The sequence below is a fragment of the Hemibagrus wyckioides genome, linkage group LG04, assembly GCF_019097595.1.
Source record: "Hemibagrus wyckioides isolate EC202008001 linkage group LG04, SWU_Hwy_1.0, whole genome shotgun sequence".
Classification (NCBI taxonomy): Eukaryota; Metazoa; Chordata; class Actinopteri; order Siluriformes; family Bagridae; genus Hemibagrus; species Hemibagrus wyckioides.
In genome coordinates, this window is record NC_080713.1 from 26428310 (window position 1) to 26450927 (window position 22618).

General features: G+C 39.0%; 1 protein-coding gene across 1 annotated transcript; it reads left to right on the forward strand.

Annotated features, from left to right (window-relative positions):
* The first annotated feature begins 152 nt into the window (after positions 1-152).
* On the forward strand, positions 153-21713 carry LOC131352086 (semaphorin-7A). Its single transcript, XM_058387964.1, has 14 exons — positions 153-312; positions 2638-2789; positions 3209-3253; positions 3959-4057; positions 4213-4288; positions 5373-5480; positions 6279-6418; positions 8004-8179; positions 9691-9802; positions 9898-10096; positions 15058-15173; positions 16655-16800; positions 18997-19046; positions 20205-21713. Exons 1-14 carry the CDS (start codon positions 201-203, stop codon positions 20552-20554), a joined length of 1881 nt encoding a protein of 626 aa, XP_058243947.1. The 5' UTR covers positions 153-200; the 3' UTR covers positions 20555-21713.
* Positions 21714-22618: the final 905 nt, after the last annotated feature.

Here is a 22618-nt window from a genome sequence, read left to right on the forward strand (position 1 = left end):
TTATTATTATTATTATTATTATACTGTACAAAGCAGTTCAGATTTTTTTTAAATAAATAAGCAAGAATACTGATGATTTTCATCCAAATGATTCACTAATGAATCGACTCCCTATGTCGAGTCGACTCTTAGAAAACAAACGTGCTTGCTAAGTATAAATTCGAAGGCATGGCGCAGTTCAATCCAGTGTTGATGTGAAGATGGCAATCAGAGGACCATACACACCGCTTTTAGCTTTAATCTGGATCACAGTTTGCAGATCCACACTTGGGATTCATCACTTTAAGCCTCGGATCATAGTGAACAGAGAAAGTAAGAGACATGACTCCGACTCTACGTATAATACCTCTTATTATTCTAACACGTTACTTCCTACAAGCTTTTTGCAGTGCTTATGCAGTTTTGTGACGGCTCTGTAGCTGAGATGTGAAAGTTTATGACTGTATAGACTTTGGTTTTATTTGAAAGTTAAATACAAAGCTTCAGCTGTGTAGATGATACTGTCAGGTGAGAATTTTGGAGACTTTCAGATTCTACAAAATGAGGAATAAGAAACTTGAGAGCTGTCACATTTAAAGGGCTTTGCTCCATCACAGCTCCTGGGTCTCGGGTTCGATCCTGGTGTCTGGTTTGATGGTCTATGAGATGTTGTGCAGGTTTTCTTCAGGTTCTCCAGTTTCCTCACATGTTCCAAAATCAGTAGGTGAAATGACCCTGGGATGGGCTCTGGATCAGGATTAAACCCTGAAATTGACCGAAAAGTGAGAGTGAAAATAATGGGGACAAATATATATGAGTAATAATTGGCACTATAACATTTCTACACGCGTGTAAGCTTAACCGATTGAGACGAGTGCATCATGTAGGGCTGTGTTTACATTCTTGTACATTTTTGGAGTGATTATTTAACATTTTCTGATCCGTCTGACCTTGTTTGCCTTTTTGTTTTGTCTTAGTTCTGCCAAATTCATTTTCTCTGTCAGTAATTCCAGCCTGTCATATTAACACTATTAATATTAATATTAATAGTATTAATACTATCTTAATATTAATACTGACCTGTCCAGGGTGTACCCCTGCCTTTTGCCCAATGTCCGGTGGGATAGGCTCCACAGATCCCCGTGATCCTAATTAGGAATAAAGCGGGTATAGAAAATGGATGGATGGATGATTGTTTCCATAGTAACAGATTTAGTGTGATTAACTTTCTACATAAATAGAGTTTACATTTTAAATCTTTTAAAGTTTATTGTAGTGAGAAAGAGGAGTCTCTATATGATGAGGTCTCTAGTGTCTGAGCTGCAGCTGTAATATTACGTCCACCAACACATTTCTGTGGTATAGAAGCAATAAATCATATAATATTTATATTTATTAGTATTCTTCGGGTGGTGACAGCCTCGCTGTGTTTTAAAGTGTTTTATTCCTTGTGTATGGAAAACTTTTCAGCTATTCCGCCTTGCAGATTAAATGCATGAGGGTCTTTATCTGTTCAGATAGATGCAGTGCTTAACACTGCTGCTTTGTATCGCTTATCATTTTTGGCATGTTGCGTTGTATAATTGCCCGCCAACACTGTGTTGTTTCAATAGCGAGGAATGCAGGAATGCAGTTTCTCAGAAAGGAATAATGTGAACTACTATCTCATGGAGTTCCCTGAAGGATGCTGTGCAGATGGAGACAGAAGGGTGAATGTGGTCGCACTTATATGGAAACATGATGTGAAACGATTAAAGCATGCGGTATTACATGGAACGACTTTTTAACTGAAACTGAAATAAACAGGTGATGGTGAATCGTGTCCATCATGTGGATAAATACAAATATGTGATTACTGGGAGTGGTTCTGCAGCAGCGTAGTGGAATACTGGCGAGGTTTTACATATGACTGGGGAAAAATAACATCATGTGTGCTGTAATCATAACTTCAGGCTGAATCCTGGTCTATGTGGAGTTTTTGAATCTTCTCCTTGTGGGTTCCTCCAGATTCCTGGTTTTGTTCTACCGCCTGAAAATATGCTGTTGGGTAAATTTGTGAAATTTGTGAATGTGTGAGTGCGTATGCGTGATCACCAGATCCACTGTGACCCTGACGAGGACAGAGAGCTAACTGATGATAAAAAGCAGTGAATGCTTTTGATTTCATGTTTTCAGCTTGAATTATGGCATGAATTTCTCTTCCCATAGACCTTTGGCCAGACCTTTGCTCTAAAATCATCACAGGATCACATCACAAGCAGGAAAGAAAACTGTTCTCTCATTTCTAAAGTTACATTTTATTCTCTCTCTCTCTCTCTCTCTCTCTCTCTCTCTCTCTCTCTCTCTCTCTCTGTCTGTCTGTCTGTCTGTCTGTCCCTTTCTCTCTCTCTCTTTCTGTCTGTCTGTCCCACTCTCTCTCTCTCTCTCTCTCTCTCTGTCTGTCTGTCTGTCTGTCTGTCCCTTTCTCTCTCTCTCTTTCTGTCTGTCTGTCCCACTCTCTATATCTGTCTGTCTGTCCCTCTCTCGCGCTCTCTCTCTCTCTCTGTCCATCCCTCCCTCTCTCTCTCTCTCTCTCTCTCTCTTTCGGTCTGTCTGTCTATCTATCTGTCCGTCCCTCCCTCTCTCTCTCTCTCTCTCTCTCTCTCTCTCTGTCCCCAGATGGAGCTTTTCACACTTTAAGCACGTCAAGTGGACACACGATTGGTAACATGAAGCTAGTCCAGGATTCCCACAGACGAGAAATCTATGCAGGAGGAAATCAGAGCCTGTTCAGGTTAAATCTAAAAAGCCAGCCTCCAACGCTGACGGAGGTAAACTACATCCCAGCGTCTCTTTCCATATCCACTCAATATCATGTACTATATACTATCATACTGTGTATTATTATAAAGTTAATAAAAGAAGAAAGAGACAGGAGGTGTGTTGTACACAATCTGAGGTAAACCAGGATTTTGAAAAAAAGGACAGAAGGACAACATTTGGACGAATTTATTTCCTCTAATTAGACACATGACCTGCCTGAGGAAAGAAACTCCAGAAACTTTCTTAGCTCCATTTTGATTCACCCAAGTCGTTGTATTTCTTTGCGTATGGATATCAGGATCACAGTCAAGCTATTAGGCTTAAACCTGTCTTAAATTTCTAGACTCTTATCATGACATGATGTATTGATACAGCTTTATTTACTGAGGATATTAAATATTTTCTTCATGTGTTGCTTTCTGGACAGGTGAATTTGACGGGTTATGAATCGGAATGCGAGAGCGGCTCTACTGTAAGTTTCAGACCTAACTACAGCACATGATGATTTCTGCTTTATAAGAAATACGATTTATTTTTAAATAATGCAGTGAAGTGTGTAAACCAGATAGCAAAATAGAGCTGGCCCACACATTGCATTTACACTCGGCCCAGAATGACCGCCCTTCGGTGACCCAGATCTGGTTTGCCAGAGGTGGGCCACACATGGGCCAGCACAAGGCCAGCACTGTGTCACACAAAACACAGGTTCGATTCCCAGGCAGGGCACCACCCCAGCCACTGAAAAGTTATCTCTCAGTGCCGGTCCCAAGCCTGGGTTAAATTTGAGGGTTGCGACAGGTGACCTTTTATCCGCTTATGGTTACATTTATCCATGTGGAACCTTTACGGAGCTGGATTGCTTATTTCCAAAATGCAAATTTTCATATTTGTTGCTCCATGATATTGACTTTGTTGCTCAGAGTGATTCTGCTCTACTTTGTCTAAACTGTTTTAAACAAACTCCTCTGTGCCCTAACAAATGTGTACAAAATATGTTACACTGCATGCCAGATGAAATGCCTAACACCGTGAAGCAGACAGAAATATTTTGATCACTTTATAGACTCTGGATAAATTGTCTGTTGGGTTCATCGTCTGTTGGGACGGACATCTGCTTTAGTTTTCAGGCTGTTAAAAGGTATTTCTTATTTGTTGTAATCTTTTTACTGATTTTCAGAATTGTGGATTACAAATCTCCATGCTGAAAGAGGGAAGGAACGGAAATCCTCTGTTCGTGTGTGGAAACAGAGAACAAACGACCGAGTGCTGTGATGTGGTACGTGTACGTCTTTATATTCGTGCCCTCGAGACACAAAGTAAGCAGTGTGTACATGATTACGCACCAGTACACTTGTCCTAACACTTAGATGAGCGCTAACATGTTTGTGATTGTGAATAATGCTCTAAAAGGTGTCGTCTTTTTCATGCCAGACTCCAGAGCTCCTTCTGGTGAACTGCTCCGAACTGATGTATCAACCACAATTCAACGAGCCTGCTGTGCATGTTGGTAAGAAAACGATCAAACCTGCATCTTCTATTCACAGATCGAACTTCGATCAGGTTTAGAATTATTGCCACCCTCGGTTTGGTAGTCCGCAGACCTAAAGCCATGTCCATGTGGAAAGTTCTGGAGAGTTCGGAAGAATTCCTTACTCAAACATTATAGAATAAAGAAGACAAGAAAATGAGCATGCTATCGGATCTATTCCCGATGTTACTTTCAATATGGACGCATTGTTTCGTCAAAAACAAATATTTTTATATTGATTTTCTTTTTCTTTTTTTTTTACTCGTTTCAGGTCATATTTATCAAACTAGGCTAATTAACCACATTTACTCAGGTTGCCAATACTCGTGTATTTATATGAAATATCGGATAAAGCACTAGCTAAACAGTACATCTACGTATCTATACATGAGCTGTGGGCAGTCAACTGGTTTCTTTCCACTGGCACAAAATGGTTTTTAGTTAATTAAGGAATTTGTGCAAGCTTTTTTGGCACATTCTATAAACCAGTGAGTTAAATTGACTGTGTGCAGAGGAAACAGAGGAAGTAGGTGGAGGTCAGAGATTAGAGAAGCATTTACCAAAAGAACCTAACACATGTGATAAGGATGCTATAACTGGTAGGAATACGTAATAAAGCTTTGAGGTGATGTGTGTGTTATGCAAGCGTTCTCTTCTTCCAAAATCGATGTTTAACCTACAGGCCAAATTTGCGGTCATGTGCATTTGCCTGGGAATAGATAATGAAAACAAATTCAAAGGCAAGACTGAAATGAATGATGAAACCTGACCTGTTATTTTCACGTTATTAACGTCGCTTAAACTTTGATCAGTTTTATTCTCACCATATCATGTAGCTGGAAGCCTGCCATAGGATATGGAAGGATATATGGAACAGACTTTGCTTCATATATGTTAATTCTATCCATTTTTTACCGGGGTTTTTAACACTTATCGATAGTGTCTATAAAATTATTTAATAATTTAGCATTTGCCATGTTGCCTTTGGCACGTGTGTAGAACAGCTGATGAATTATGAATGTACAGTATATCATACGTTGTGTGTTTATTGTGTGTATTCCAGGTGATGCGCTGTATTACACAATCTCGCATTCGGATCAGTTACATCTCAGCGGCCTCTACAGATGGGCAAGCAATGACATTTATACCTGGCCGCTGACAGGACAAGTCGGTGAGAGAGAGACACGCTGCATCTAGCAGTAAACAACTGACATTACGAGAGATTTGTGAAAAATCAGACTCAGCACAGGAGCTAGTATCCATGTGCAGAGGAATTGGGAGCTATGTATAGAGTTTCGTGAAGCACTGTCTAAATATTATAATGGAGAAATAAGCCATAGACAGCAAACAGGAAATGGGCAACTGACTAGACGTCTAGGAGTTTCAGCTTTAGACATCACGCCCCCACAAACCGTTGGCTGAACCATTGGCATGATTGCAAAACTGGAAGTCATCTACTGATCAAAATCTATGGGATTTCCGTAAGACGTGTCTGTCAGGTTTTTTTAACGGTCCGTCTGGAAACAAAGCCGTCTTGACGGTCTGCTTTCCTCGTGGAAGATGGAAGGCGTCATGTTTACAACTGTGATGACGAACGTTTATGAGGATCTGTTAAACGCTCATAACAGACTTAATTTGGGCGTCTTTCTTAGTTGTGGTTGCACGCCGGTCTGTATTTGTAGAGACTTTACACGCTGAACAAAACATCAAGGCTAGTCAGACAACCACTTGGGCGATCTTTGGCTAATTAAGGCTGCCATGGAGTTTAGACCTTCTGTCTGAAGCCTTAGCTCTAGACTTCTAGGGACTTTCATGTCTACTGCTAGGGAGAGGAACCGTCCTGGGATGTTGCGATGAGATTATACCAGCATTTAAATGTTAAATATACTTATAGATAGGCTGAATCTAGCGTTACGCAGATTGCTCATCCTAACATTTTGCCATGAACCATGTTTTTCTCTGGTTTCAGAGCAGAGGCATGTAAAAATCTTAGCAAATAAAGGGAAAGGATCACTGGATGGAAAAGTCTACTACTTCTACATCGAGCAAAACCAGGACCAGAACCCGGACATGCCCCTCTGGATCCCCAGAGTTTCTCAGATCTGCATGGTAATATAATATCACCGTACCAGTTCTGCTTTTATAGAGCTACAGTTAGGATCCGATGAGATCCTGAGAGAACAACGAAATCGAAACAGTTCATAATAATGACATTGGGACAGGAATAATAACCGAGACAGTGTTGTTATGTCTTTCTCAGTGGCATTGTCCTTCAGTAGCTGCAGTTACAGTAACGTGCTAACCACACTAGGAAGTTTCACAATGCCATTCTTTCCCTAAAACTAGTTCGTGTCACTTGCAACATGAAGAAATTCTTATTGTTTTGTTTTAGTTTTATTTATTTTTTTAAAGCACTCATCAGTGTAGTACAGCTTAGGGAAGGAACTTTATTTAAAGTAATCAGGAACAATGAATAGAAGCAAAATTTCAGTTCTTGTAACATTGCTTTCAATTTCATGAAGGTAGGATTATGATACGTTTCCATTAAACTTGATGTTTTTTACAAGCAGATCGCAAAAAGAGATCCTGAGCCATGGAATTAATACAGAAAAAATAAATAAGCTGCACTACAGTGTTATACAGAGAATTTAGCAGGGACAGGATTTTCTAAGCAGCTGCTCTGAGAGTATTAAAGCAACCATCTTTAGATAGTTATATCTAGATAGATATCTCTGTTAGACAACCTTACACAGAATTTTACTGGTTGAAGATACACATTTTAGATAATTATGAAGTAGCACTTGGGGCGTCTCAGAGAGCAGAAATGGGTTTGATATCAACATCTACTCTGAAGATGACAAACATTTATGTGGAAAAAAATAACCGGTTTTGTTTGGCACTTGTCTATGAAATATTGACCCTGGTATTCTGGGGGAAAACATTCTTAAAGCTCTGAGTGTCTACTTACATATGAGTTTCATATTAACCGCCACTGTGGAGTGGGACATGACAAAGACATCAATAATCAACATGAACACAATAAACTGGAGCAAATTTTCCAACCTGGGGAAAGTCCTCAGGTGAAAATTGTTGTGCTTTCCAGATATCTGATAACATGACAAGCTGCGTGAATAAGCTTTTCTTATTAAGAGAGAGCAGACAGAGAGTCGGGTGAGGGAAAGAGTGCTTATAGCTGTTATAACTTGTTGTTGGTGAGAACAGGAGCTAACTTGTAAAGTAAGATAGAGAAAATAATTTGGTGACGTGCTGCGTTATTGGAAACTAATCAACGTTGTGACCATTGCATCACTGATTATTTTCCTTTAACCTTCCCTGGCTTTCATTCCTTACTTAATAATGTTATGTTGATACTAATGCTGTCTAATATCGACTGTTAGTCTAATCTAAGTTACATTGTCTCACAGTAACAGCTTCACCGAATAAATCCAGGGTTTGATTGAACACTTGGCTTTGGTTATTGAATTGCTAATAAGGTTACCATGTTGTGAAAGCAGCAGCATAGATTCAGCCTGCAGCTGCTGGTTTCAGTCTTTCCTCATTCAGCTCCTGATTCATCTCCTCAGGTAGTTTAATAAGTATGAATGCGCTGAGTCAGCACAGCTCATAGCACTGGAATGAAGACACCTCAGAAAAGCTGCTCTGTCCAGACTAAACTCGCTGTTTCATCTTTCAGTCGGATCTCGGAGGCACGAAAACGGTGCTGCAGTCCCGCTGGACGTCCATGCTGACCGCACGGCTGTTCTGCGGAGACGAGAAGAAGCTGTCGTATACGGAGCTGCTGGACGTTGCTGTGCTGGAAGCTGCAGAATGGGAAAACACCATGATTTACGCCCTCTTCAAAAATGCTTAGTAAGATGATGTGCAGGTGTGATTTGAACAATGGATGTGTGATGTTTCCGGATAAGGAACTGCACACTGACCACGCTTACGTCTGTTATGGGAATTTATGACCTCAGTGACTACGTGACTTTTAAATGCAGGTGCTTTTAACCTGATAACCTAAATACATATCCGGTGGATAGCATCAGTCAGAGGGTTCACTAAGTAGCACGGCAAAACAAGTCTGTCATGTTCCTGTGGAGGATTCAAATCCGCCACAAAAGTATACACGTTGAACAAACCTGCATTCAGCTGAAACTAGCTAAAGTTACAATGAGGTTCTGTCGCTGGAGTATGTTGCTAATTGCTAGCTATGCTAAATAAACCTGGCCATGAGTGATGTGACTAGCTAAATCTCGACCTGCTGTCATTATATCCTGTATGAAATAAATATAATAAGAAATAAGGAATTAAATATGCTAGTCATCGTTAATCAACTTAGCTAGCTTAACATATGACTTAAAAATCCTCTCAGGTGAGCTCAGGTTAGCCACCTACAGCCTAGTGTTACTAGTACACTGATGATGTAGCTCATGATGACCGATGATGTAGCTGATGTTAGCAGAAAAGCAACTGCTTTTTCAAGATTATCTTGCAGCTAATGATGAGGCCATAATTGAAGATTATTTTGTAACTGTAAATGATTTTGTAAGCCGAAGAAGAGTTTCTCTCAGGTTACCTTTCAGTAGCCATTTACAGCTAGGATTTAGCTTTCCTGTTGAGTTGAGACTCCTGTTTAGCTAGCTAGTTATCCTGTTGCTAGCCCTTAACACTTAACATGATATTTAAATCCTCATATAAAGCAGCTCTAGCTAGTGTTATGATAACTCATGATAGTCAGCTATAGCTAGTTGTAATGTTAGCTGTTTTTTGCTAGTGTTCAGTTGGCTTGTGGTACTTACTGTAGCTTGGGTTATTCATTAACCATTTAAAAAAAATCCTTACAGAAATCCTGGTATGTTAGCTTATGTACACTAGCAGGCTAACATCATTTGTAGAAATGCTTCCACACTGACGGCACCAGACAGACACTAGACTGTGACAGAAAGACACCTCCTTACAACTATTCATACAGGATACACTTTAGCAGAGTTTTTCTTCACACTTCGAAGTGCAAATAGTCATGTGGTGTGTTTGAGCTGAGTCAATAACACGCAGTGACCGTTTTATGTTTCACGTCAGCTGTGAGATGCCCTGTGATGACGTTTATAATTAACTAAAATTTTCCATATTGGGAAGCGTATCTGCTTTGGGGTTATGCTAATTTAGGAATCTTTCTGTTTATGGCTCATGTGGAAGTTCAGTACTTCAGTTTAAGGAAGCTTCTGTTTCAATCAGCTGTTTCTGTTCCCTTGGACACTTGGACAGTCTGTAGGTTTATTTAAATAGAAGTGTTTGTGTGCGTGCGTGTGTGTGTGTGTGTGTGTGTGTGTGTAAAGGCTAGCATGCTGATTTTGTCCCACTCTGTTTCTCTCCCATAGCAACTTCAGAGCCGTGTGCGTTTACAAAATGTCCGACATTGTCCGCGTCTTCTCGAGCAACAAATTCAAAGACGCCGAAGTCGATACTTCTTCCTCACCACGTCCCGGAGAGGTACACCACTGTCACATGAAACAATCCAGAAATTATCCAGCAACTTTATCTCTGCACCCTTGTTAAATAGAATGAATAAACCCCCCGTTTTTCAGTGCGTACAGAACAGTTATTCGTTAACGCCAAACATCCTGAGGTTTATGGAAAGCCGTCCTGAGATGAAGCAGTGGATTATGCCTGTACGAGGTCCTCTGACGTTCGCGCTCAACCATTACTACACACACCTGCAGGTGGACAGACTGAGGGGCAGGAAGTCAGAACATCATAGCCATCAAGTCCTCTTTATGAGTCTAGGTAAGCAGGTTTCTGTTTAATTGACTGTAAAGAAGAAGCGTTTGACTAATACAGGAAGATAAAAATGTGAGAACAGAGGTACGTTATGTCAGTATGCTTTGTGTTTAGACAGAAGAGGAGTGTTATGCGTCACCGGTGTACGACTTATGTTAACTAACGTGTCAGAATGACTGTTGACTGAGTTTTCATTATTCATTTTCAGAAACACTGACAGCTATCTGTTTCACCATGCAGATGCTTTACCGCTTTAGAAATGCTATCATGCTCAAACTACACACTTTATCACTTCTCTTTTGTTCGTCTGTCAATGTAACTCAGCTACAAGCTGTCCTGACAAGCCCAGATAGATTAGCACTATTCAAAAGACCCTAAGCTGTTAGCATCTTAGTCTATTATTAGTATCTATCGGTCTATTCAAGCGCATCCAAAAATTAATTCAGACTCATAACTCAAATGCATGCTGGAGGTCAGACAAGGCTACAGAGAGACAACCCATTATACAAGACAAAAACAGGTCCAGATGTCAGATTAAATATTCAATTCGATCCAATTCAAAGACCTACTTGTACTTGGACGTTTTTACAGACATTTTGAATCGATGACTTTATCCCTAATGAGCAAGTCAGAGGTGACGGTGGTGAAACAACATGAGGAAGAAAAGCTTGGGAGGAACCAGGCGCAAAGGGGAAATGGAAATAGCACTGTGTTCGATTATTATTCATTTCTTCGTTCTGTAATTCTATACCCTGATGTCTGAAGTGTGTTCATGTTAAAGAGGAACTTTGTGAACACTGGAGTCATTTTAGAATTTGTTATAGTGGTGAACCACTGTGTGCTGAAGACCTGAACTTCAGTTGAGTCAAAATCTCTCTCTCTCTCTCTCTCTCTCTCTCTCTCTCTCTCTCTCTCTCTCACATTGTGTGCACTTCCTCTTTCACTTTTACTTAAAAAAAAATAAAGAGCAGCAGATCAGTAACTTCAGACACCGTACTCCAGCAGAGTTTGGCATGAGAGAATGTTGGATAAACTGACTCATAAACCCATAAAACAATGTAACAATACATGGTGTAAATGCAGATATTTACAATAACATAACGCCTGTTTCCTTATTCACTAAAAAAAGGAAGTTATTGGTTACACAGCCTGAATAATTGAGTGTTCTGAGAAATGTCAGGGAGGAGTTAAGTTCTTCATACAAACACTGACCTTTTCTAAATACTGCTTATGTTAAGAATGGAAAAGATGTGTAAGAATACTGTCAGATGTGAACCTGTCATGTTCATCACACCACATTTGAACGGAAACTACAACTTGTAACTGATGAGAAGATCAGTTTGGTCTGTGGCTTTTACTGAGAAAGACCCCTAGAAGTCTATAAATAAATAATAGATAAATATATAAATAGAAATAGGAATTCCGATGCATTCCCAGGTCAGCCGAGAGACATAGTCCCTCCAGTGTGTCCTGGGTCTTCCCCGGGGTCTCTTCCCAGTCAGGCATGCCCCAGGGAGATGTCCAGGAGGCATCCGAAACAGATGCCCTTGACACCTCAACTGGCCCCTTTCGATGTGGAAGAGCAGTGGCTTTACTCCAAACTAATCCCGGATGACAGAGCTCCTTACCCTATCTCTAAGGGAGCGTCCTGCCACTAGTACTCCCCAAAGTATCATGAATTAATGTAAAAGTTTTTTAAGTAAAATACACACACTAAAGATAAGGATGAGGTGGCTCAGTGGCTGGTGGCTTAGGTTTTTTGCCTGCCATGCGGAGTGCCCGGGTTCGATTCCCAGCCAGTGCCCACACCCCAGCTACTGAATGCAGTGCTGAATGCAGTGCCCAAGCCCAGATAAAATGGGAAGGTTGCGTCAGGAAGGGCATCTGGCTTAAAACCTGTGCCAAGTTGTTGTGCAGACCAGTTGGTCCACTGTGGTGACCCCTCACACACGCAGGGAGCAGCCAAAAGATCAACAACAACACACACTAAAGATACAAGATCTGTACATGTCATGGTACCAACCCACCTAAAGCTACCTGTATTTCTGAAACATTCACTCATTCATTCCCTGAGAACTCCGAGGATTTTCAAACAGCTGCGTCCCAAATAGCTCACTTACACTATGTAGTCTCTTTTTGCGTCTACTTTTGAGTTTGCATGTAAGAAATCATGTAACGGAAGAGAAAGTTGTTGCCTAGTTACGATTCATGCAAAGAATTGTGGCTAAAAATAACTGAAAAAGTATTCCCAGATACCCCGAAATAATAGACCATCCCTCTACCTCTATTCATTTCAACATGCTAGCATTCCGGACACATTAACTCTGGTCTCAGATACTGTATAGGACGGAGAACGGGTGAATCAGGAAGCAGGAGGAGGTGTTTATTACTGGCATTTCAACCCTCCAGTAGCTAAGTGTTATAACACATCAGATGATAACAGATGATGCGAGCGTGAGAAATGCAAGGTCACTCTTGCATGTTCTCTCTGTTTTAACAGTCAAATGTTGATGCCTCCAGACTTTCTCCAAACTAACAGGTTTGTGTCTTTACAATTTGAATATTTCACAATTCGATATCTAAACTCTCTTTAGTGTGAGAAACCTCCGAGTGTTCTTCTGTGGTCTCACACGAACTACTGATAAAAGATTCTTTAAATATGTTGTGTTTAGTTCATTCGATCTACTTGCTAAGCACACAGTCATTGCTGTGCTACAAAGTGACCCCAAAATGCTAACACCATCACGCGGTAAATCTGCCATGTCATCAGACAACTGCAGTAAACATGTGACCTTTTCCTTGAAACGCTAGCTTGTGTGTGTGTTATTTGCTGTATGACTAATTTCCCAGTTTTGTTTCTTGTGTCTTGGGGTCAGCATTTGTGTTTTTGGTCATTTTTTACATGGTTGAACAATCATAGCTAGTACTTTCATTCTGAAACGATAAGGGATAAAATGCCTCAGGACGTGCAGTTTGGGGAAAATAATCAACTGTGATAAGTGAGAAATGTCACTCTTTGGATCACTCTTTATTGCTCTAAGAGTCCCCTTATACACCGGGAATTTTGCAAAAATATTTTCTTAGTACTCACACTGGAGACTCCTTCCCTACATGTTAATAAACATGTCCTAACAGAAAACACCACATCATCTGTTTTTCTTTGTTAAATGACAAAGAAATGTTTGTTAAGAGCATTTGCTCTGCCATGAAGGAGCTGTTACTACTGAAAGGATAGAAGATTAGATTACACCGATCAGGCATAACATTATGACCGGTGAAGTGAGTAAGACGGATGATCTCCTCATCCTGGCACCTGTTAGTGGGTGGGATATATTAGGCAGCAAGTCAACATTTTGTCCTCAAAGTTGATGTGTTAGAAGCAGGAAAAATGGACAAGCGTAAGGATTTGACCGAGTTTGATGAAGGGCCAAATTGTGATGGCTAGACCACTGGATCAGAGCATCTCCAAAACTGCAGCTCATGTGGGGTGTTCCTGGTCTGCAGTGGTCAGGATCAGGTGATGTAATAATGGAGATTAGTTCAGTTCTTTATGAGGCACTTGAATTTCCCAGTTTTAATAATTTTAAAACTAATGATGGAGATTAGTTCAGTTCTTTATGAGGCACTCGAAGCTTGCTGATGTTTAATTTTAATGTTCCTCAAAGATACAACCAAGTAACCTTCAGAGGAACTACAGTGGTCTTTAATGAAGCTCTCAATGAATGAGACACGTGTCCTTTATAGAATAAGCTTCCTTCCCAATTAAATTTGCTAAAGAGTTAAAGATAAAGAAAACAGAGAGTTTTTTCCCCGGAAGACAAAGCACCTGTGGTTGATTAGCCATGTGTGTGGGTTTGGGAGACCCCTAAAGACACTTTCAGTTTTTACACCTCAGTTTCTTCTCTAAACTCTGATGAAACTCATGACAATAAAATCCCTTAAATGAATGATATCATCAGAATTTCCAAAGCGGTAGAACCACGTGTAAGGGCTGAGTGGAGTACCTGTGTGTGTGTGTGTGTGTGTGTGTGGGTGTGCGTAGGTGAATGATACCTGACTGAAGGGGCAGTTATAGGAAAATACTCATGGTGGTGTGATGTGACAGTTTTATTCATTTATACAGGGTTTTTTTCCCCAAGTTGTAGGTTTGAGGTATAGACCATAAAACACATGACTTCCAGTTATCACTTATACTACAGCAACTGTTACTCATTGTTCCCTCATGAGACTCACGCTGATATTATACCGTTATTGTGATGAATGATGTATATACAGTAGACATAAACTGATATCTCTTTTATATTGATTTGAAATAATTGAAATAATTTAATACGTTACTTATTTAAACTTAATCTTTGCTTTTTTCCCTCATTGATTTTTCAATATTAAAATTAATTTGATTTATTTGGATAAATAATATATATATATATATATATATATATATATATATATATATATATATATATATATATTATTAATATATAATATATATAATAATTACATCAATAATATTTTAGTATTTCTTATTATATTTTTATAAAATCATATTTTTATTAGTCTTATTTAATTTAGTTTCATTAAACCTAACATTTAATGATATAATATTTTATTATATTGACATTATATTTGTAGACCTTTTTTCAAATTCGAAACATGCTCACTGTAGATCATGATTATTTATTGTGTATTGTGTATGTCTTTTATATGTGCTGGGGATTTACTAATAAATCATCAGGATTTATATATATATATATATCCTGTGGAAAAGGGGAGAATGTAACTCATTCATTATACAGTGAGTAAATATGACAAAAATGATGATACAATAAAAGTGATGTCATAATATCATCATGTAATATAATAACTCACATCTGTATTCACTGTATCTCATGAACATGAATGTAAGATCAGTTAATAGAACATATTAAAGTAAATAATAAATACTTGCTTTTGTTTCCTCTCCCTAGAAAACGGCAATGTTCATAAAATCTTGGAGCAGGAGGGCGAGCCCTTCATCATCGCCGAGTACCAGCTCTATAAAAACAGGACACAGATCTCCAGCATGCTGCTCGACAGACAAACAGTAAGAAGAGACTGTCTTATTAATCTGAGAAACTGTGAAAGGATTCAAATAATAGAGGATCACATTGAGGCTGTAAGACACACTGTGCTGAAAAGTGGAGAATCTCATTACCTGTGTATTACACTGACTCCTGATTGTATATAAAACATGACTACATTAATAACGCTTTGATAAAAACGGCAAACAACCGAGAGACGCGAATTCAGAAAGGCGTAAAAACACCATTAGATACATTTGGAAATTTATTTCATTAAAACTCGATCTTTTTAACCAGCCATAAATGTTTACAAGCCTCCATTTTCATCGGTCTGGATGAATTTACATTTATTTATATTCTAGTCATTTCCTCCAGATGTTGAAGATGTAAATAGACATATGCACCACTGCACTGCACATGTGCACAGGGTATTTTTGAATCCCGCCGAGAAATCAGTCAAATTCAAGTCAAGCCTTTACACTGAAAATGATTCTATTTTTTGTTTATCGAACGATCTACACCACACCACTCAATCCGAATAAAATTTCCTTCGCCTCAAGCCTATTCGGATCGATCTAAAGTTTACATGAAGGCTGCTGAATCCGATTCAGGTCTCGATTTGACGACTGAGACGGATAAATTGACTGCATGTGACTGAATTGGTGTTGATGTTTAAAATGAGTAGCATAACTTTTCTTCTTCTTATTATTATTATTATTGTCCAATCAGGAAGCTGAATTCTTCCTCTAAGTCGCATTAAGTTATCCACCTGCATCTTTCCAATCTGATGCTCATGCTGCATCACAGGGCAGTGTAACACCCTCAGAGGAGTGGATCTGCCCTCTTACGCATACATTAGCTCACAGACGCCTTCAAATTTGGTTGGGGTCTCTGTGATTGACAGGAGTGACAGCATGCCCCTCCCACACCGAGAACAACACCAGTTTCTAATGCTTCTCCACATGCTTACGATACAAAGCTTCCGTATTTGCACTAAATAAACACACAGACGGTGTTTCCTGGTCCATGGTTTATTTAGTTTTACATATGTGTGGTGTGGTTTATCTTCCACTGTTTGCACAAGGTTTGACACTGTGTGCACTTTATGGGACTAGGTTATCTGTGTTGTCTTCATGTAGCACCAGTTTTGCTCTCTTGAATTCCAGGCCACGATAAAATTATTGCGAAACAAACATGCGACCTCCCAATGCGATCCTTTTGCTGTTGAACCCAGTACTTTATTTGGAAGGAAGCTTGAGAGCCTGGAACTGGATTAGTCAGAAAGCCTGTCATAAAACAAACTTAGCTTCATTGCTACTTCATTCTGACGGAATCAGGGAAAATAGTAACTCTATTTCATGACCGACTCGAATTACTCTGACAAAGAATAGATTGTATTTTAAGCACCCTGTCTTTCATTGCTGCAAGGCCCACAGCGTTTTCCTGTAAAGCAGAAGTGTTTCTTCAGCTATGTACTTCCTGTGTATTTTTGTTCTTCCTGTAGAGAAAGCTTTTTGTGAGCTCCAGCAGCGAGATGGTACAGATTGACCTACATGACTGCAGTGTGTACGGGAAACACTGCCAGTCGTGCATAATGGCCCGAGACCCGTATTGCGGCTGGGACCTGCTGGCCTGTTCGGCTGATAAGGGGTAAGTGTCCAAAATCGCTCGTATTTAATTATTTCACGATTTCAAGGTTAAATTGTATATTGTGCAAAATCGAAAAAAAAAAAAAAAAAGCAGAGCAGGAAGGTTGCAGCTTTGTGGTTCATGTGTTTGTACCCTTTGTTTACACACTATATGTGGAAGTCGCAAGAGCCATGCATGTTGTAAGGGGGGGGGTCTTCCTGTTTCACAGAGAGATGTTGCATGGACAAGTGAACCAGTACCACTTCTGTCTAGTCGATATCCTGGGTACACTTTAACCATCATGTGCTTCATGCTCTCATGCAACTGGATCTCATGCAGAATGTGCAAAGGGTCCTAAGAAAATGGAGCTATTTCATTGCACGTCATATAAATAAGGTCTAAAGGGAAGCTCTAAAATGAGAGTTCATGCAAGAACCACAAACCCACCAACCCGAGATGTCGAGATGCTAGTTCAGAGAAATGCCACAAACACCATACATTCTCAAGAGTTGGCTCTTTCTTAAAAAGCTTCCCCACTTTTTCTGAAGAATTAATAATAAGCTAATTAAGACTCAGAGGGGTTTATCTAAGTGAGTGAAAGATAAATATTAGGATTGGGGTAAAATAGTGAGTAAAGATATTAGTAAAGATACTAGTGATGGAAAGATGAACCTGTGATGGACTGGTGATCTGTCCAGGGTGTACCCCTGCCTTTCGCCCAGTGTGTGCTGGGATAGGCTCCAGCAGATCCCTGTGACCCTAATTAGGAATAAAGCAGGTATAGACAATGGATGGATGGATGGATGGATGGATGGAAAGATGAACATTTTGATTAAGATAAACTAGTGAGTAAAGATATACTAATGAGGGAAAGATGATTAAGATATACTAGTGAGGAAAAAGACAACTTAGAGATTACCTTAAAGATTATCTAGTGATGAAGAAACCTAGTTATTTAAAGATCAGCAAGTGAGTGAAAGTAAACTAGTGAGCTGATAACTGGGTAAACAGTGAACCTGACTTTTGCCGTGTTGATTGTTTTAAAGTGTTTAATAAATCACTGCGTCCTTCATTTATTCGTTTATACATGTATTAATGCAATTGTTTACTCATTGCAAAGTAGATTGTTTTCTCCATATGAAGCGATGTGGAGAAGAATGAAATGATACTGCTCACTGGTGTTGGATGTGTTCATTTTTTTTTACTGCAGATGCAACACCTTTTGCACTCTATGTGGAATTCACACCTTTTTTTTAGTCACAAACACGTACACGCTTGCAGCCCACCTGAACCCCCTACCTCTGCTGAGATCATGGATGTTTCTTCAGAACACTTACCTACATTTCCCCTTATACACAAACACTGACCTTTAACTAAATGTAGATGCAGCTTTGTGTTTGTGCTGGAACCAGGTCTGTAAAACTGTAACAGAGTACAAGCACAAATAACAATTATACTCTAAGTCAGGACTCTCAGCCTGCTTCAACAGGAACTAAAGCGTTACCCAATATAATTACTCAGTGCAGTGAGGAGTAAACACTCCCAACCCTCTTCCAAAAAAACCCTGTGACTAACCAAACAGTAGCAGAGACAATATCGGAACGTCCCAAAGTGTCCGATTTGTCCATATGACAGTGACCCATTGTTCTTTTTATCCATTTCAGGCTGCAGTTACTACGTCATGGAATGTCTTTGAACCGAGGTCTCACTTCCTCATTTGCGTAACAGCAGTCTTTCCGTCATCGGTCTCTCTTTCGGTCTCAGTAGGACAAGACTGCTTTCAGTAATATGGACAAACCACAAAACGTAAAATCCGGGAGGAACACTGAAACTGGAGACTCCTTCCAAGCATGCTTAAACATAATACCGTCGATTATACGTATAAATGTCACGTGTTTAAAAGCTGAATATCATCCGTCCTACACGTGTGTTACTATGGAAACAACAGTCTATCGTGTATACACCGAGTGCATTCACATAAACCTGAGGGTTGTCTTGCCATCAAAGCTGCTGTTCAATCTAAACCTCCTGACCAATCAGTAGCCCAGTGATCTTATAGTGATTCAATCCTGAAACTGATCCATGATGCTGCTTAGATGTGTAGAGAAGATTGTAGAACATTTGAGAAGTAAAACCTGTACAGTTAATGATGGACGGTTTATACTTTTGGATTCTTCTGTAATCTGACTTTTATTTATTTATTTATTTTTAATATAGATCCTCAGTACAAGATTTAACCCATGGAAACCACATGATATGTGAAAACGGTAGGTGTGTGTGTTTGTTTGTGTGTGTGTGTGTGTGTTTGATCGCATGATTTCTTCATGCTTTCTACATTACACTGTTGCTACACTCGGTTGCAGAACATGTACTAAAGGATGGATTAAAGCAACAGAGATTTCCAACTTTACACAATTTGTGCTCACAGCAGGCGTAAAATTGTACAATTAACAGTTATTCAGAAGGAAATCGTAGAAACAAGGTCTACAAAATCACCTTGGAGATTGATGTGTGTTGGAGCCTGAGAGTTAAAACACACTCTGATTTAACTTTAATGAATGAATTTTACTCAAGCACCTAAACGCACGCAGCTCCATAAACACTGGATAGACTTTTCTGTCTCAGGACATAGTTTCTAGCACAGTCACTATTTAAACTGATTCTCCAGTCCATCCCAGGTCTGTATAAAGACTTTTGGATCTCACTCCATCTATAATCTTATCATAACATATTAACATCTCTTTAAACGGCTATGTTTTGATGACTTCAGTGTCTCAGTACAGCAGAGTCACTCAGACGGTTCTTCACCACTGTCTGCTGCGTGCGCTGAACAAACATCACACGCACTGAGGCGACCAGTAAAATGACCAAAAAAGGGACAAACGACAAAATGGCCATGACCTGTAAACTGAAACCACTATGAAATAAAATTCCCATTTATACAAAATCTGTCAGTTTATCAAAGCTGAGTGAAACATTTTGTCCGGTCCGTACCTGCGTGGGTTTACTTCGGGTACTCCGGTTTCCTCCCACAGTCCAAAAACGTACATTAGGTGGACTGGTGATTCTAAATTGTCCATAGGAGTGAGTGTGAGTGTGTGTGGTTGTCTGTCTATATGTGTGGCCCTGTGATGGACTGGTGATCTGTCCAGGGTGTACCCCTGCCTTTCACCCAATGTGTGCTGGGATAGACTCCAGCAGATCCCTGTTACCCTAATTAGGAATAAAGTGAGTATAGAAAATGGATGGATGGATTTTGCCCAGTCTGAACAATCCTTACACACACCAGTCAGTTTGTTAGGAGAATAAACACTGGATTAGTTTTAATAAACAGGTCACGTGACGCTGCTTATGATGGCCGTGCTTCTCAGTCATATTTATGGAGAATTTGTATTGACGATCATTTCTAACTGTTATCTTCGCAGCTGTGCCCAAATTCAGCAAGTCCCGCACAGAAGTCAAACAAGACCGTCCTAGTAGCGTCCCTCAGGACTCTAAATTCTACCTTAATTGCCCCATGGAATCCCAGCATGCCTCATACGCGTGGGACCACGAGGGCAGGAAGATGGAGTGCGTCTCAGTCGAACATGACTGCCTTTTGCTGATCGACAGCATGAGCAAAAAGTATGAGGGCGCTTATCGGTGCGTCTCCTCGGAGAACGGCTACGACAAGACGATCGTCCAGCAGACGCTGCAGATGAACGGTGCCTCGGCGACCAGAACGACTTCGGTAGCTCTACTGTGCCTTCTGTTCCTGATCTCTCTGATCTGCTAGTGGACCCAACCCTCTTCCAAAAAAAACCCTGTGACTAACCAAACAGTAGCAGAGATGCAATAAAACAAGACCACGCCCATCACGGTGACTCTAATCTTCCTATGTCCACCTGATGTGTAAAGTGAAAGGGTTTGTATGTGGGATTGCTGCATCACTGTGTAATTTTTCACCACAAACTGTGAAATCGCATGTATAGAGTTTCAAAAGTATTCAAAAGCTTTAATGAATCATTAAGAGCATTTGCACTTTGTGGTGTTTCTGTAACGTCGTGTCGTTTATTAGGCACTTGGTTTACTGTTAGTATGTCAGTATATATATATATAAAAAACAAGCCTCACAAACTGACCGCAGTGTTTCTGAGTGAGTTAATTCTACCAGCGGCCTCCATGTTCACTGAAGTGACTCATTATCAAACTCTGCTTCCTCCTTCCAAGCTTTATTTTTATTTCTTTTGTCTCTATGTACATTAGATATAAATACGAGAACATTTTGTCTCCATTTGTTTGTGTACATTAGTTGTTATCTTTACCTAGATTGTTAGTTACATGTTTACAAGGGGGTAAATCCATGTAACCGCTCATTTTTGCTGATTATATTTAAGGTTATTTTTAAATGGAAATTTGATTGCGAGTATAAGTATGAAAGCTGGTATTAATCTTCATCTGAATAACAGAAGTTTATCAGGGAACGGAGTGAAGTTGAGTGACCAATGTGGTTTTAACCATGTCTTTGTCATCCATATGAGTAAATGAGAAAGAAGATCAGTAAATAAATGAATATCTTGTAGATGTGTGGTGTGTGTGTGAGTAAGTGTGAGTGTGTGTGTGAACTCGTTGAGGTCAAGGGAAAAATGGACATGGTAAAAAAAAACAAAACAAAACCCACCCACCTTCTGAGATCATGTCCTTCACCAATAAAAGAAATGGTCTTTCTCCCTCAACAAGTTCCTGAGTACATTGTGAATGTCCCACACGCAGAAATAGAAGAAAAACTTCTGTGTAGTGTGGGTGGGAGTTTAGTTACCTCAAAGTTATAACCACAGGATTGTGTAGTAGGACCATGTGGAAGGAAACATGACAAAACCTCTCAGACATGTGGGAAGTGGGAAAGGGTTGAATTATTCCACAAAACTAGGCCAAAAAAAAAAAAAAAAGAATAAGAAGAATAGCAATGTCCAAAGTTAAATAATTCGGGAGTTAAAAAAAATTATTTGAATGTTTCATATGATTTAAAAAAAAATAAAAAGACCAAATAATTCATAATAATTCAGGATTTAAAGTATTTGGATTTTGGTCATTTTTTTCTGTCTTTTTCTTTTTTTTTTTATAAATCATCTGAAAAATTCGAAGTTAAATGATTCAGAATTTAAAAAAAAAATAATTGCATTTTTTCAACTGATTTAAAAAAAAAAAAGAAAATGAAAAAAGTCCAAATTTAAACAATTCAGTTTATAATTCAATTTAAATAAAAACATTATTTGCATTTTTCAGAGGATTAAAAAAATAAAAATAAAAAGACCAAAGTTTAATAAACCAGGAGTTGATGATTTAAAAAAAAAAAAAAAAAAAAAAAAGTCCGAATATAAATAATTCAGGAGTTCAAAAAACATATTTGCATTATGCAAATTTTTTAAAAAAAAAAAATAATAATAAAAGACCAAAGTCCAAATTTAAATAATTTAAGAGTTTAAAAAATTATTGGCATTTTTCAGGTGATTAAAAAAATTATAAAAAAGACCAAACACCAAAGTTAAATATTTCCACAGTTAAATAATTATTCACTTTTTCGAGTGGAAAAAAAAAAGCACCAATTGCTTTGGAATGTCTTTCAAAATTAAATCTCAGCAAAAAAATCTGAAATAAGAATTAAATAATCAAGAAAAAAAGCCACGCATCACACACCAGATTCAAGATATAGTGTAAAACTTTATCATAATCGTAGATGTGGAAAGCCCTGAGAACCACAGATTTAATATTACTGATGTGAACAAACCTGAATGTCAAAAAAACAAAACAAAAGAAAAACATTAAAAATAAAAATCACTTTTTTTTTTGTTGGGAAACA

Excerpts from the sequence above, each read along its gene's own strand:
- LOC131352086 (XM_058387964.1), top strand. The coding sequence starts at position 201 with ATGGCAATCAGAGGACCATACACACCGCTTTTAGCTTTAATCTGGATC. Across the intron at positions 15,174-16,654 it reads TGCTGCTCGACAGACAAACA|AGAAAGCTTTTTGTGAGCTC; the intron begins GTAAGAAGAGAC and ends TTCTTCCTGTAG. Across the intron at positions 16,801-18,996 it reads GCCTGTTCGGCTGATAAGGG|ATCCTCAGTACAAGATTTAA; the intron begins GTAAGTGTCCAA and ends TTTTTAATATAG.